At 31.6% G+C, this 16769-nt stretch overlaps 1 protein-coding gene across 1 annotated transcript in view; it reads left to right on the top strand.

The window, feature by feature from the left end:
- The window catches only part of LOC143064411 (von Willebrand factor D and EGF domain-containing protein-like), a 51299-nt gene that overhangs the window by 22371 nt on the left and 12159 nt on the right, over positions 1 to 16769 (top strand). The window contains exons 5-11 of the mRNA XM_076237226.1: positions 1902 to 2153; positions 6028 to 6231; positions 10887 to 11048; positions 13175 to 13240; positions 14754 to 15034; positions 15224 to 15310; positions 15934 to 16317. Coding sequence (XP_076093341.1) covers positions 1902 to 2153; positions 6028 to 6231; positions 10887 to 11048; positions 13175 to 13240; positions 14754 to 15034; positions 15224 to 15310; positions 15934 to 16317 — 1436 coding nt within the window. The remainder of the gene's footprint in view (positions 1 to 1901; positions 2154 to 6027; positions 6232 to 10886; positions 11049 to 13174; positions 13241 to 14753; positions 15035 to 15223; positions 15311 to 15933; positions 16318 to 16769) is intronic.

The raw sequence follows: 16769 nt of genomic DNA, 5'->3' as shown, positions 1-16769 counted from the left end.
ATATTGACTCTTGACTTAAATAAGAATATATGTATACATGTATAATAGAGGATTAAAATATTCTTGTGCCACATACATGTACATAAAACAAAAATTATTTATAATTATCATAAGCAAATAATACTTGCAATAATAGCTTTGAAAAAATAAAGTTGGTTTATAAGTACATATTAAATGTAGTTACCACTGAGTAATAAGTTTGGTTTTTTTTTGTTGTTGTTTTTTATCTTCTACCAGTTTGTTGTGACACACTTGGCATATAGCCAAACATACTAGAATTGAAACCTGTGTACATAGGATACATAAAAGGGGGTTATGGGGAATGTTGTTCTAAATGTTGTTCTGTTTTGTTAGAGTTAAATTTCATATTACCTGTACCATGCCAGGAATTCTGGTTTTCAAAATCAGTACCTTGTGTACCTATTTGGTGTTTGTTCCTTTTTTGGTAGTTATTTCCCCTTTTTTGTTGATTGTGAGGTTGGACTTTTTCCAAGCCCATTTGCTTTCTTAATTGATATTTTATGTTTGATCCAAATACATTCATACCTTGTTTATTCAAGTGAAGGCCATCATTGGCTAGGAACTTTTTAACAGTTCCTCTACTACCTAAATTAGGATTGTCACAAATTAAGATATCTAAACTGTTTAGATATGTATACTGTAAAAGTACATTACATTTCATAATCTTATCATTAAGAGTTTGATCTTTGAGACAAGCAAATGGCAAGGAGATTGTAATTTTAGCAAAGGTACAATGAGACTTTATCACATCAATTAAATCTGAACAAAGTTGTATACAATCTTCAGGTGTATTATTGCGCAAATCATTTGTAAAGAAATGAATATGTAGAGAACCGTTCTCAACTCTCATAAGATCTGCCAGAATAATTTGCTTTGAAACTTTTCTTATGTACAACTGTCAGAATTGTTCTAGGGTCGAAATCTAAATGATGCGAGAAAGATTAAACGATTACATTATAAACAAATAGTAACTCTGTACATAACTGCTACTGTTCTGTGTTTAGAAATAATTCTTAATGAAACATATTTCTATTTGTATGTAATAATATATAAGTTTTTTATAACTTGTGAGATAAAAACCATGGGAAATCGGCTTAATCCGTTGGGTCTCTAAACCCATTAAGGTGCAGATACAAATTCAAATACGATTTTCACACATGATTATTTGCACTAATAATGGATAAAGGAGAGGATTCACGCAGCCTTAAAAGTGGCCCTAAATTATTTATTTTTTTTATTTGACCCTAAAAATACAGAATAAAGATAGTTGCGATATTACTGTTATCACAAAAAAAACCTTCATTTTGGTACGTCACATTAAAAATGATAAAGTATTGACTCCTTAAGTGTGTAATATTTGTGTTGTTAATAAAATTGAGAATGGAAATGTGCAATGTGTCAAGGAGACAAAAACCAGACCATAAAGCATACAACAGCTGAAGTCCACCAACGGGTCTTCAATGAAGCAAACAACTCCCGCACCCGGATGCGTCCATCAGCTGGCCCCTTAACAAATATGTTATCTAGTTCAGTGATAATGGACGTCATACTAAAGTCAGTTTTGTTCAAATTTTCAATAATTGTTAACAGTTGTTAACAGTTTTCCCTATAATTCACTTTGGCTGCCAACCGAATTAAAGCAAATGTGAAATTTTATGATAAAGTTAAAATGCAAGGCCATATTTGGCCTAAAGTGAACCTTGTCCTCTTTTTTACGTTTAATCTATTCAATGTCTAATAAACTTATTAAAAACCGCCATCCATGATGAAGATGATGGGGATCGGGGTTCATCGGTTGAATTAACGTTATTGTACATGTTTGGCATGACTTCTCTAATATACGTAACAATAATACTGTCATATTTATATTTTCGTTGCAGATGTTAAAACGGAAACGTTATTTTGGACAGATGTTGGATTACATCAAATAAAATCTGCCACCTTCGATGGAAATAATATCAAAACTATAGTTGATGCTCAGTCTCCACTTGGAATAGATATTTATAATGATTTTATTTATTACTCTCAATGGAAAGATAAAGAAATATATAAAATAAACAAAGATGGAACTAATAAACTTCTTCTATATACGTCTGCTTCTTATGTACGAGACATAGTTATTTTGCAGGACGGTGAGTAGCAATTGGTGTAATCTTTTTTTTCTATGAGTTTAAAGTTAAATTGCATATAGTTAAAAAAAAAACATACTTGCTAAATGGTCACATATATTGAACTTGACTTACATCTAGAAATTGACAATTAGGGTTGGTTGAAAATTGAACTTTGTAAATACAGAAAAAAGTAGTGCATATCAACTTTGCTTTCAATGATACAATTTTTTACGAAACTTCATAGTAAAAGTGGCAATGCTTTAGATGTAGAGGGAGTGCATAACATGGGAATTTACATCGTCTATAATTACAGAAGTGCAACCTATATTGGGGGGAAAGGAGAACATGTAGAATTTCACCAAATCTTTTTTATATAAAATATAAGGTTTTATAAATATTTCTTTGCTTACCCTTCAGTTTATTGAAAATAACTCAAATATAAGGTTTTATAAATATTTCTTTGCTTACCCGTCCGGATCACCTTATTTCACTCCCGGTTTTTAGTGGAGTTCGTGTTGTTTCTTATTTATTATTTGTAACTGTTGATGTAAATGTCTTTTGGTGTTATGAGTCTTTGTTTACTCCTTGGTTTTGATTGTTATTGTCTTCGTGTAGATTGACTAAATTCCAGGGCCTTAAATATGATGATTTAGTATAAATTCACAGTTTACAGTACGCAGTGTTTTCTTAAAGTCCTGAATGCAAAATAGATTCGTAATACTGCTTCATACCTTGATCTTTTCCTCAATATGTGCACAGATGGACGACTTCACACGAAAATCTGTGATAAACGGGACGATTTTAACTTCCCAATTATCAATTTCCCATTTCTCAGCAGTACCCTCTACACCTTCGTATGGTGTAAACATATCTCAATTGATACGATATGCGCGTGTATGTTCACACTATACGGACTTCATATACAGGGGTGTGCTCCTAACACAGAAACTGCTCCAACAAAGTTATGAGGAGGACAGATTAAAAATGAAACTCCGTAAATTTTACGGACACCATCACCAATTGGTTGATTCATACGATGTGTCTTTGTCTAAACTAACTAAGGACATTTTTACCTCGCGTGTTAGTTTGTGGTTTGTCTTTACGTCGTCGGATCTTTTAATTACCAAACGTGAATGATTACCAATTGTGACTGTTTTGCTGAGTGTGAATTTGCTAAGACGTGTCACGGTACTTTTCTATCCGTAATTCATGTATTTAGTTTTGATGTTTTATTTGTTATTCTCATCGGATTTTGTCGTCTGTAGTTGTAAATCTTATTTTTTTCTGTCGAATTCGTGTGTTATGATCAAGATAACTAATCATCCAGTTCATTTATTATATTTCAGTTTGGTTCAACTAAATTTATACGATGTATATGGTTTCAAGTTTGATTTAGAAGAAACACCCACATAGCTAGATAATAGATATTAATTAGAATTGTAATTTCCATTGTTATTAATAAATGTTATATCAGCATTACAAACCTAATTTTGAATTCTATCCTAATTCTATCCTATCTTTGGGAAAATTTTTGAAATTCAAATGTGACGTCACTTTGTGCGTTTATCGATTTGTCTAACGCGGCTGTGAATTTTTATGTGCTGGTTTGGGTTGTTTTATCTATCCGTTTTTATTCTTTAGTTAATCACCAGTTTTATCATTTATATCTATTACATAGTAATTTTATACAGATTTACTGTTTACAAAAGTTATTCTAAATAATAAGGTTGTTCCTATCCCAGACAGAAAACCCTAGCTGTATTGGGCAGAACGTTTTTGGAGCTTTTGGTCCTCAATGCTCTTCAACTTTGTACTTGTTTTAGCTTTCGAACATCAGAGCGTCACTGGTTAGTCTTGTGTGGACGAAACGTGCGTCTGGCGTATTGAATTTTAAACCTGGTACCTTTTAATGGCTATTATTCGTTTGTTTCTCTGTCCTATATGTTTTCCAATTCATTTGTATTATAGTCCTATCATATAATGTTGTCATTTTAATGTTATATTTAACATTGCCTTAAAATCGGGAGATTTGTCATGCCAGTAAACCAGGTTCAACCCATCATATATTTTTTTAAATGTCCCGTACCAAGTCAGGAAAATGGCCATTGTAATATTATAGTTCGTTTCTGAGTTTGTTACATTTTAATGTTGTGTTTCAGTTGTGTCGTAGTTCTCTTCTTATATTTGATGTGTTTCCCTCAGTTTTAGTTTGGAACCCGGATTTGTTTTTTTGAATCGATTTATGAATTCTGAACAGCGGTATACTACTGTTGCCTTTATTTATATGCATATTGGTAATTTAAATTGTTTAGAAGTGCTTATTGTTTCTGTTCGCGCGCAGTCATAGAAACCTATAGATCTTTGATTTATATTTTTTGCTTGGGTGTTTTTGTCCTGTCGATAACCCAGGGGACCAAGTCATCACTTGCCGTCCGTCGTTCCGTCGTCCGTCGTCGTTAACTTTTACAAAAATCTACTCCTCTGAAACTACTGGGCCAAATTTAACCATACTTGGCCACAATCATCATTAGGGTATCTAGTTGAAAATTGTGTCCGGTGACCCGCCAAGCCAACAAACATGTCCCCAATGGCTAAAAATAAATCAAAAGGGGTAAAATGTATATTTTGGCTTATAACTCCGAAACCAAAGCATTTAGAGCAAATCTGAAATGGGTAAAACTGTTTGTTGAGTCAAGATCTATCTGCCCTGAAATTTTCAGATGAATCGGACAACCGGTTGTTGGGTTGCTGCCCCTGAATTGGTAATTTTAAGGAAATTTTGCCGTTTTGGGTTATTATCTTGAATATTATTATAGATAGAGTTAAACTGTAAACATCAATAATGTTTAGCAAAGTAAGATCTACAAACATGTCAACATGATCAAAATGTTCAGATGACCCCTTAAGGAGTTATTGCCCTTTATAGTAATTTTTACGAATTTTATTGTAAATTTGTGTAATCTTTTACAAAAATCTTCTCCTCTGAAACTACTGGGCCAAATTAAACCACATTTAGCCACAATCATTATTAGGGTATTTAGTTTAAAATGTGTGCGGTGACCCAGCCAACTAACCAAGATGGCTGCCATGGCCAAAAATAAAACATAGGGGTAAAATGTAGATTTTGACTTATAACTCTGAAACCAAAGCCTTTACTGAAAATCTTAAAAGGGGTTAAAATGTTTATCAAGTCAATATATATCTGCCCTGCAATTTTCAGATAAATTGGACAACTGGTTGTTGGAGGAAATTTTGTCTTTTTGGTTATTATCTTGAATACTATTATAGATAGAGATAAACTGTAAGCAGCAATAATGTTCAGCAAAGTAAGATCAACAAAAAGGTCAACATCACCAAAATGGTCAGTTGACCCCTTAATGAGTTATTGCCTTTATAGTCAATTTTTAACAATTTTCATCAATTTGGTAAATTTTGGTAAGTTTTTACAAAATATTTTCCTCTGTAACTAAAGGGCCAAGTTCATTACAGATAGAGAAAATTGTAAGTATCAAGAATGTTCAGTAAAGTAAGATCTACAAATTAAACATATCACCATCACCAAAACACAATTTATTTTGTCATGAATCTATCTGTGTCCGTTGTTTGATATGCACATAGACCAAGGTGAGCGACACAGGCTCTTAAGAACCTCTAGTTTTACAAAATGATAATTATTTTTTTTGTGTGGTCGAGGCAATAGCCTTCAAGCTAGAAATACAAAAAAACTCAATAAAACTAACATTAATGATTTCTATCATATAAATGTACTACAAATTCCATATTCAAAGAAATATCAGACAAATTTAGCAAATCTGAGGCTCCAGTGGCAAAAATAAACGAAAAAAATGCCTATTATATGGCATGAACATATTGATTCATTTAAATCATATTTTAGGAATGTGTGGTAGTTATAACAGCCTGCAGGTTTCAAACAAAAGATCCATAGATTACATCACTGATCTGTCATTAGATGTTCCAATAAGTGATCATGCTTTAGAAATGGGCTGGTACAGAATGATCAATGATAATGGAGACCAAATTCCAACGTCTCCACCAGGATTATTGCACTGTGGAACTATAAATCCTATCTGGCTGAATGGTATAATATTTTTAATTACAGTTAATTAATATCCAGGAAGAAAATTTAGTTCATACATTGTGTATGTCGGCGATAGCTGTACGAGTAATATGTCCCAAGTTGAAATACATAACGGATATATGTAAATTCCCATTTCGGCAGAACACACTGTCTTTATTTTTATTCCATTTGCATAAATATCGCATAAAATAGAATACTCTGTAAATTTTATGGATACGAGACATATTATAGATTCCACCACTGCTACAAGCGTGATGCGATTTTCTCTAACCGGAAAAGTAGTGTTTCAATATTAAAAGTACAAGGCTTGCCAAGTATTTCAAATTCTTAAAATGTATCCGTATATTGGTAAAATCTGTTTCCCTAATGATTTTTTATCCTTCCGTTTAAAAAATTGGCAGAAAGGTTTGTGTTTTTTTATGTAACAGACATTGTCGCCTTTTGCCATACGTCACAATAGGAAATTCAGAAAATTATCATCAACACTTAATTTCGAGCAATCATTTGCCGAGAACAGATATTCACTAGTGAGTAGAACAATATGTTTTAACAATCGGATTGGAAAATAGTGAAAAAAAAGTAAAAGCACAAAAATACTTGAAATAAGGCAACATGTAGCCTACCGCTGTTCGAAATTCATAAATCGATTGAGAAGAAAAGAAATCCTGGTTACAAACTTAAACAGAGGGAAACACATCAAGTATAAGAGGAGAACTACGACACAACAGAAACACAACATTAAGATGTAACAAATACAGAAACGAACTATAATATAACATTGGCCATTTTCCTGACTTGGTACAGGACATTTTAAGAAGAAGAAAAAAAGCATCTTCGAGGAAAATATAAAAAGTGAAGTCCCTTTTTAAATTTCAATTAGAGATAAAAATTGTTTGATTCTCAACCATTTTTTGGTATGTGTCGATTGTAGATTATTAAGGTGGTACCCAACACTTTCACTAAAATTAATTTGGCTCGTTTAATTTTCATAAAATTTTGACAAAGTATATACTTTGACCCTTTAACAAAAATATAAAAAATTCAAAAAATTTGAACCAAGCGTTTTATCAGAAAAATTACACTGGTTATATAGCAGTTTGACAAACACTAATTTTGATCATTGAGAAGCTTTATATTGCCTTCACAACGCAACGTAATTAAAATGTTTAGCTGATTTTACAGAGTTATCTCCCTGTAGTGTTAGGTACCACCTTAAGACACCCGTAGAAAATGTGTAATTATTTGTTAATTACATGTAAAAGGGCTTTATAATTATAAACTATTAAAAGTAAAAATAACAAAAACAACGAAATCCGTGGAAAATTCTAAACGGAAATTTCATAAGCAAATGTCAAAATCAAAAGCTCATGCACTTTATTATAGGGAACTCAGTTTAGAAAAAAGAAGTGATTACATATTTAAGCTAATGTTAACACAATACACATATATCCAGGATACGAAACAATAATCATTTATCTAATGAAAGGGGGTTAAAAAATGGCTCATATCTATACTGAAATCCAGTATATCTAACTGGACAATTATTCTTAAAAATTAATTTACAAAAGAATGGAAATTATATATATTAGTAAACCAGGTTGAATTCACCATTTGTACATAAGGAAATGCCTGTTCAAAGTCAGGTATATAGCAGTTGTTTTCTATTCCGCTCACAATGGATCTTTTTTTCAACATCAGCAATCCTCTGTACAACAGTTGACGGCTTCAAGGAACAGATTTATATATCTGCTCTTTCACTTAATGTTAAACACTGTAAAGCGTGTACATTGTTTTACCAAAACAACTATGGATAACAAGCCACTAAAAAAATAATAAAAAATAAATAACTGTAATATATTTTATTATTTCTGTTCATAAAGCATAACATTACTAAAAAATGTATTTCTTTTAAATTGTACACAAGCCTCGCATGCAAAGGAGCATAATAGTAAAAGTTGTAACTGAGTGCGGAAATACGAAGATAGATAGTATAAGCCTTTGATTTACATTTTTTATATTTCTTTTATTTGTCGATATCAATTGTTTGACTTTAAATACTGATTTGGATTGGTACACTTCGCTGACTTAAAAAGTGTCCCTGATGAAATCTTTATCGCTAACTTTGATTGAATTTCGACATAATTCTATTCACTTTTATATATCTGAATCAATAGCACAGGCCATACACAATTCTTTAAAACACACATTTAAGGTAATTGTTTTATGAACTTGACAATGCTTAAAAAAAAACGTACAACACAAAAATGCTGAACTCCGAAGAAAATTCAATCGGAAAGTCCATTATCACATGGCAAAATCGAATGACAAAACAAATCAAACGAATGGACAACTGTCATATTCTTGACTTGGTACAGGCTAACATTCAGGAACACCACAGATACAGTCCTTTTATTTTTTTCAAAATTAAAAAGAATATACATGTATATTCTTATAGTTGCAATGGTTATTAAATTTCCGAAAAGTAAGACTTAACATCTGAAAAAGTATAGATATTAACTTTTTCAAGACAACAACGTATTGTCATATGTGTATCGGTTTGGAAGAACATTTTGGGATGCGTAAATAAAGTCAACAGTAGTATACCGATGTTCAAACTCATAAATCCATGGACAAAAAACAAAATCGGGGTAAAAAACTAAAACTGATGGGAACGCATTAAATATAAAAGGAGAACAACGACACAACACTACAATGTAACACACATAGAAACGGACCAAGCGACAGACAAAATCCCACGAGAATAACAAATATAACATCAAAACCAAATACATGAATTTGGGATAGACAAGTACCGTGACACGTCTTATCGCAATGTGAATTTACACTCAAAAATAAGAGAAAACAAACGACGCAACGTTAAAATGTAACACATACAGAAACGAACTATAATATAACAATGGCCATATTCCTGACTTGGTACAGGACATTTTTAAAGAAAAAAATAGCGGGTTGAACCTGGTTTAGTGGCATGCCAAACCTCCCTTTTTATATCCATGTGAAATATAACATTAAGACTACAGGACTACAATATAAATAACTTGGAGAATACAATTGACAAAGAAACACACGAACAACAGCCAACAAGTTGAAAATTTTAATACGCCAGAAGTGCATTTTATCCACACAAGATCTACAAGTGATGCCCAGATACAAAAGTTTGAAAGCCAAAACAAGCACAAAGTCGAACAGCATCGAGGACCAAAAGATCAAAAAAGTTGTGCCAAAAACGGCCAGGGTTTTCTGTTAGTTACCAGAACATCCTTATCATTTAGAATAATTTATACTTTTGCAAACAGTAAATTTATAAAATTAATAAACAAAAGCTGTACATGATAGAACTGAAATATTAACTAATTACAGGAAACAACTGAAATACATTACATAACCAGACATTTGCAACACAATATGTAGACACATCCGAATATGTTTAAACCTCAACGTCAAGTGACGTCATATTTGAAATTGTAAAAAATGACAAAAAATGATGACGTCATAAGAATTTGTAAAACAGATCATCAAAAAATGAAAAATGACGTCATTTGAATGAATAAGATAGAACTAGGACTGACCCAAGATTACATTTGAACTAAATACTGATATTGCACTTAATAACAATGCACATTACAATATTTATTAATAGCAAACTAAGGCAGCAATAATTAACTATATTAATAAGTTACTAGTATTTTCATTATTCTTTTGAGTCTCTAACACTTATAGAACATTTTCGATACCCCTCTTTAAGCAAGAACATTAAACAACCGTAATATTACTTCTACGTTATAACCATTACACTTTGTCATGGTCAGGATCATGGCAATAATTTTAGATTAAGGTTAGGTGTGGATAGTTAATTTGGAATTGTCTTTGAAATTTTTCACGGATTTTCTAAATTCGAAATGATTTACAGCGTGGCATAAGGTACAGACACTTTCTATTGTTGATAACTGCTTGTAATCCTCTTGATGTCTTTTCTGTGTGATTACTGCCTCAATCAATTTCATCAATTTACTCATTGTTAAGGATGTTTGCTTGTCATGTTATAGAATTTTTGTCAGATTTTCAGAATCCTCTGGTTTTATCCATTTGAATGCCTTACAAAATTTTGCCCATTGACCCCCATTTTTCTTTTTATAGATCTTTTACGTGTATAATTAAACGCTATCTGTTATAGTATTATAAAACCGTGCGATTATTTTTAACAGTTTTTGAGATCTTAAACTTGTCAATGATAAAGTATGAAAATTCAAGAGGGAACATTTTCCCGTCAATATTTCGTTGGCTAATATCTCAAAAACAAGCACACTGACCTATATATATAATTTTTGTTTTAGCTTTTGATAATTACCTATCAATATATACTAGTGTTATGAAAACTGAGTAGCGAACCTCCTTAAGGTACATCATTTGTACATAATGAATATGAGTAAGTTTAGAAAATAAAACGTTTTAGGTATGCGCTATTCTTAATTTCAACAATATAACTTTTTTTATAGCTTTTAAGGTAATAATACACATTTGTTGTTAAATCCCAGTTAATAATATGGTTGTAAGTAGAATAAAATAGTGATCGGTCATCAACACGAATAAGTTCGTATAACACTAAACAGTATATGTATAACTTCTCATTCTAGGAACACTGCCTGTGTCTGAAGAAGGAAATGTTTCGAGACAAGTATGTGTTCAGTCCTCATCAGATATATGTGAATATACAATAACTATAGAAATAAATAACTGTGGAGGATATTTTTTGTATTACCTAGAGAATACACCAGCAAATTCTTCATTTTGTTTTGGTATGTAAATATTTGTCGTTTTCATAATTTGTGTTGTTGGTATGTAAGGTAAAGGAACAGTGCATGGATTAAGTCACAGATTTTTGTAAAGTTTGTATACAACTGTGAATTGTAAAACTATGCCTTAACTTCAAAAAAATATAATTATCTCTGTAATATTCTCTGATTAATTACTGATTGAAATCTTTCAAAATATGTGAGCATCAGCATAGAGTGCACATCAAATCGACGAAAAACGTTGGTTAATTTGTCTTAAAACTATCAAATTTCAAATTTATCGATTTTAAGGTTTTATTGGTACAAAACAATCATGATTATTGTCATCAACTATTGGTTTTCTTGTGTATTAACCACGCTGATACTTGGTTTGTAATGCAAAACTTGAAAAAAAAAATTAGGTATTACAGCCAACAACGCTTATTTCAACATTTTATTTATTTTTTTACATAAAACACCACTTTGAGTGAAGTATACTATTAGCTACTTTGTGGCAGTCGACGTCTATTTGAGTAGGGAGTAGCCATGCTCAAACAGACCCCAAACGTTTGGTGGGAAAACTGACAATCCTAATCAATAAACATCGACCACCACAGCTGTAAATAATGGAAAAAAATACAAATTTGGTCGCTGTCTCATTCATATGTACTCACCATTTTATCTAATTATATTTTATAGATATTGTGTCTTCTTTCTTTTTCCGTAGTTATTTTTCATTTTTGTTTTCGTGCTTTTCTTGATTTGAGATTTTATTTTTTATCGTTATTTTTTAAAACAAAACAAAGAACTATTATTTCATTTTAGTGTGACAATTAAAGATAACAATAGAAAAGTATGGAAAAAAATGTACATTAAGAATTGGAAACCCATAAAATCTGACAAGTTCAAACGCTCAATTATATTAACTTTAGATAAGATATCTTTAGATATTGCCGTATTCCTGACATAGTATAGGCAATAGAACAGCAACGCTGACGATACTTCTTCTTATTAAATTTATGACAAAAAAGAAGAATATAAGAGAAATTATTTTAAAAGCTGTGTATACAAACATGTATGAAAATTATGAGATATATTATGATTTTCAATTAGAAAACTATCCATTAATGCTCATCGAAACATCCTTCAACAATGAGAAAAATGTATACCGTATAGTCGGTTATAAAAGGTTCCGACATGAATAATATGAACATTCAATTGCTGGAAATTAAGACTATTTTATAACATACAATTTATGAGAACCCAATACGACAGATATGAACTAAACACAACCACTGAAAAACAGGTTCCTGCGTTGGAACAGGGAGTATGGACAGGCCATCAAAAGTGTGACGGGATTATACATGTTTGTGAGCGCTCAAATATCCCCCTAATCTGGGACAGTGGTGTTACATTGAAACATTTGATAAAATGTTAGTTGCACTTGGTACGAGGCACAAAATAACTTACACACAAACATAAACAAAGAGCACTGACATGAAGAGTTCTTGTATTACCGAAAGCCAATTCAAAGTCAATTACAACTAAGGAATACATTATGTTCTCCCAAACTAATGTACCAATCATTAAACATCAATTGGATAGAGGGTACAGAAGTTTTTGCTCGATAGAGAGCTGTCTACTTTAACTCCAGTTCTTCCGGACCTACATCACAATGGATGTCTAAAATTACCAACAACCCATCGAACCTATATCTGCCATAAAAAAGAAAATAGCACTTTTAGATATGTTGATGATATTTTGGCTGTCAATTATGACAACTACAGTATGTAGACTTTATAAGAGATGTATCCTGTTGAACAAACTATACAAAAAGATTATTCATTTTAATACAAACTTGTTGAGAGAAAATAATAAAAAAATAAAGTACATAAACAAAGAGTTAGGACATCTAAATAATGAAAAGGTTACATCCGATCATGGTTTATTTCTATTCAAACGGATGTTGTCAGAAATATTTTTCAAAGATAGAGATATCTATCCTTGATATACAAAAGCAATACAAACAAATATTAGTATAAAGAATTCGCGTTATATATTGCCAGAATAGTGGCACTTCACCGCAATTAAGACAAAGAACTTTAAAAATGGGTATAGAGCCTACAAAATATAGTTTTAATATATTCCAGGTGCTGGCGCAGTTTTTTGTCCCGATGGAATGTCCTCTGATACAGGGTACTATCCAGGATGCACATGTAAGTATGTTGTCCTCCTACATAGATTGTTGCCTAAGATGTATTTGAAATATACATTAAATGAAATACATTGAACACGTTTAAGAATGTTTCTTAAAAAATAACTGATGTTATGTATTTGATTACTTGAGTAAAAAGGCATTTGGTGTGTAAGGGAAGATTGGTACATTCTTAAGAAAAGAACGCATGGACATATCTATCTATATTTGCACCTAAAGGCTTATAACAAGAAGCATATCAGAGTAAAACTGCTCCATTAAGAGAGAGACGACAGATATCAGAGGGACATGCAAACTCATAGATCGAAAATAAACTGACAACGCCATGGTCAGAAAAAGAAAGAAGAAAGAAAAAAGACAGGATAAATTGTCCTACATTTAAAAACTTAATACTACTTATCGTATTTGTCTAAAACATAGCATTTCGGTTAAGGAAAACATTTTACAGCGAGTTTCTATCAAGATCATGTATATACCTGAGATCAACCCCAGTTTTTGATGGGGTTCGTGTTGCTCAGTCTTCAGTTTTCTGTGTTCTTTCTTGTGTTTTATTATTTTTCTGTTATTTTTTTTCAATTTTAGCCATGGCGATTTCAGTTTATTTTCGATTAATGAGTTTGACTGTTCCTGGTATCTCTCTCCCCTCTTTAAGTAAAATTCAAAAAAGGGAAGTCCATAAAAAGTGACAAACGCTATTAATCAGCAGAACAAATGAAACTAAGAAGATGACACAATGTTGACTGTTGTACATTTATTTTTAACACTTTTAGCTATTGTGTCTGTTTGTTTTGTTAACGCGTCGCTTTCAATATAATGGAATTGGATGTGACTGTCATACAAGTGAGAGGTAATGCTAGTTATATAACCAGGTTCAATCCACTATTTTCTACATAAGAAAATTCCTGTACCAAGTCAGGAATATGACAGTTGTTATTCATTCGTTTAATGTGTTTGACCTTTTGATTACAATATACGATTTTGCAAGTTGTTTTTACTCTAACGGAATACCAATATTAAAATGAGATTAATTTTTAAAAAGTCCATGAACATTAAAAAAAAAAATACAGTGACGAGGAATAACGACAACAACTATACTATATATTAGGACACCGATAATGTATATTCTCAACAAATATCCCTAAACCTGGTGTCATTTTTTTCTAAAACAATATACAAGGGTAGATGAGGGAGGATGGTAAATATAAAACAGTACGTGGCCTTGAAAAAGTGTCAAAGCATAGAATAAGATGTATATATACATGTGTATTCATAAAAAAAACACCATACTGGTAGGAGTCGTACGATTTTTCTAGGTTATGTAAAATCCAACATTTTTAAAGATTCAACCTGCATTTGTATTATAGTAAAGTCGCTTTTTAATATTACAACCTTCTTATATAAATTTGTATAACGATTTAATTAAGTATGTCACTGATGAATTTAAGATAAAATGCAAACAAGCAAATGTTTTTTTTTTCCTATCAATTTAAAACACAAATTATTTTTTTCAAAAGCAAACTTTCCGAAAGAGATTGTACCAGTAAATGTTGCCGCTGTGTTAATAGAAGGACAGAGCTTTTCTATACCCATACACGGTAACCAGTATTATCCTAGCTTATTACCGGTATTCCGATGTAACTTTACTGACGCTTCAGAAGGCAGCTACGTTTATGACGTTCTCTGGTACATAAATGGAGTTCATGTTATCAGCCATTTTAATGTTCCGTTTTCAAATATTAATACTACGGACTTGAGAGATACAGATTGGATCAATCAATTTAAGATGAACATGGAGGTAATTGCTTAAAAGTGATATATAAATATGTGAAAGTAATATTAAAGTTTATCTTTCTTTTCATTTTGTAAAAACATTTAAGCCAAAAATTCAAAGCATTACTTGCAATGATTTTTTATCTGTACGATAATGATAATGTTTGTATAGATCGACAATAATTTACAACGGGGTTCAATCCTTTTTATCTAGGTGAAATGTGCAATTCGTATTAGATATGCAACAAATTCAGTACCAGGACTGCATCTGTACAGTCAACCTTATCAAGCAGGAGTTTATGTAAGTAACAGCTATTTCGTACACATTTTGGCTATATACAAATACTAACTAAAAATACTATCAGTAATATTCATACATGTATTTTTACAAACACTCCGTCTAAATGTACTGCCTAAAACAAATCAAGCATCATGATGCTATCAGTTATGAAAATATTCCATTTAAATCGGAGTTATTTCTTTGACAAAGTATGATTTGTACATTTCGAAACGAGATATGTATGTCGGCAATTTGTGTTAAATAAAAGTTATATTTATTCTTTCGATCGGTCTTTGAATTTTCAATGTGTAATGTATTGTTTAATTAAATGTTGATTTATTCAAAACACGAAGGTTTTTCTATGCTCACTCGTAGGAGACGAATTCGGAGCAATCTTTTGGAAAATTGGGTTTTCATTTTTCTTCAAATTTGTATTCGATTTGTCTTTCTATCTGTTTGTATTCGAGCACCATTTATTAGTCTAACTTAGACAAAAATCCTTTCTGTCATTCCAAAGAAATAAGACTGGTATATCTGATGAGTCTTTGAAAAATTATTCAAGCATCTTAAACTGAGACTTAATAATTTCTGCTTGTTCTGCATATTTGATAACAATAACTTATTTTCATATGTTTCCTTTACAGCCAGACAAATATGAATATACTGTAATTGAAGGTGAATCAATCGACATAACCTTTACTTCGACTGTACCTGTTGGATGTATCTCATCACATGAGGCCATCAGAACACACTGTGATCAGAACTTCTACATTTTCCAACCGAAGAATGACCAAACTTCAGTATCATGTAGGAACAACATTGCTAAAAAAGATGTAGTTTTTCAAGCTCAATTTTGTGGTATCAACATTAAAAGTCTCCATTGGAATAATGAGAACAAACTGCGTGTGTATGGGTTTAGTGACTCAATGTATAACTTTCAAGACAGATCAACAATTCTCAAGATATCTACGTCAGCAGTATCGGAACTAAATGATATTTGGAAGGGTATACAAGTTCCAGATATAAAGGTAAATATTGCCAACTTTTTCAGCCATTTCCTTTTTGGTTGAATAACACAATTGTTGTCAGTAATATTTCTTTACAACAAGAAACATGCTTATGCAATCAAAATTAAAAATTAAGAGTGAATAAAGAGTTTATGTAGACGAAACGTGCGTCTGGCGTAATCCTGGTACTTTTGATAACAATTTACACCACTGGATCGATGCCACTGCTGGTGGACGTTTCGTTCCCGATGGTATCACCAGCCCAAAAGTCATCACTTCGGTGTTGACATGAATATCAATTATATGGTCATTTTTTGTAAATTTCCGGTTACAAGACTTTGAATTTTTCGAAAAAAATAAGGATTTTCTTATTACAGGAACAGATTACCATAGCCGTATTTGGCACAACGTTTTGGGAATTTTGGGTCCTCAATGCTCTTCAACTTTGTACTTGTTGGCTTTTTAAATGTTTT

The sequence above is a fragment of the Mytilus galloprovincialis genome, chromosome 1 (assembly GCF_965363235.1).
Source record: "Mytilus galloprovincialis chromosome 1, xbMytGall1.hap1.1, whole genome shotgun sequence".
Lineage (NCBI taxonomy): Eukaryota > Metazoa > Mollusca > Bivalvia > Mytilida > Mytilidae > Mytilus > Mytilus galloprovincialis.
This window is presented reverse-complemented; position numbering and strand designations above follow the sequence as displayed.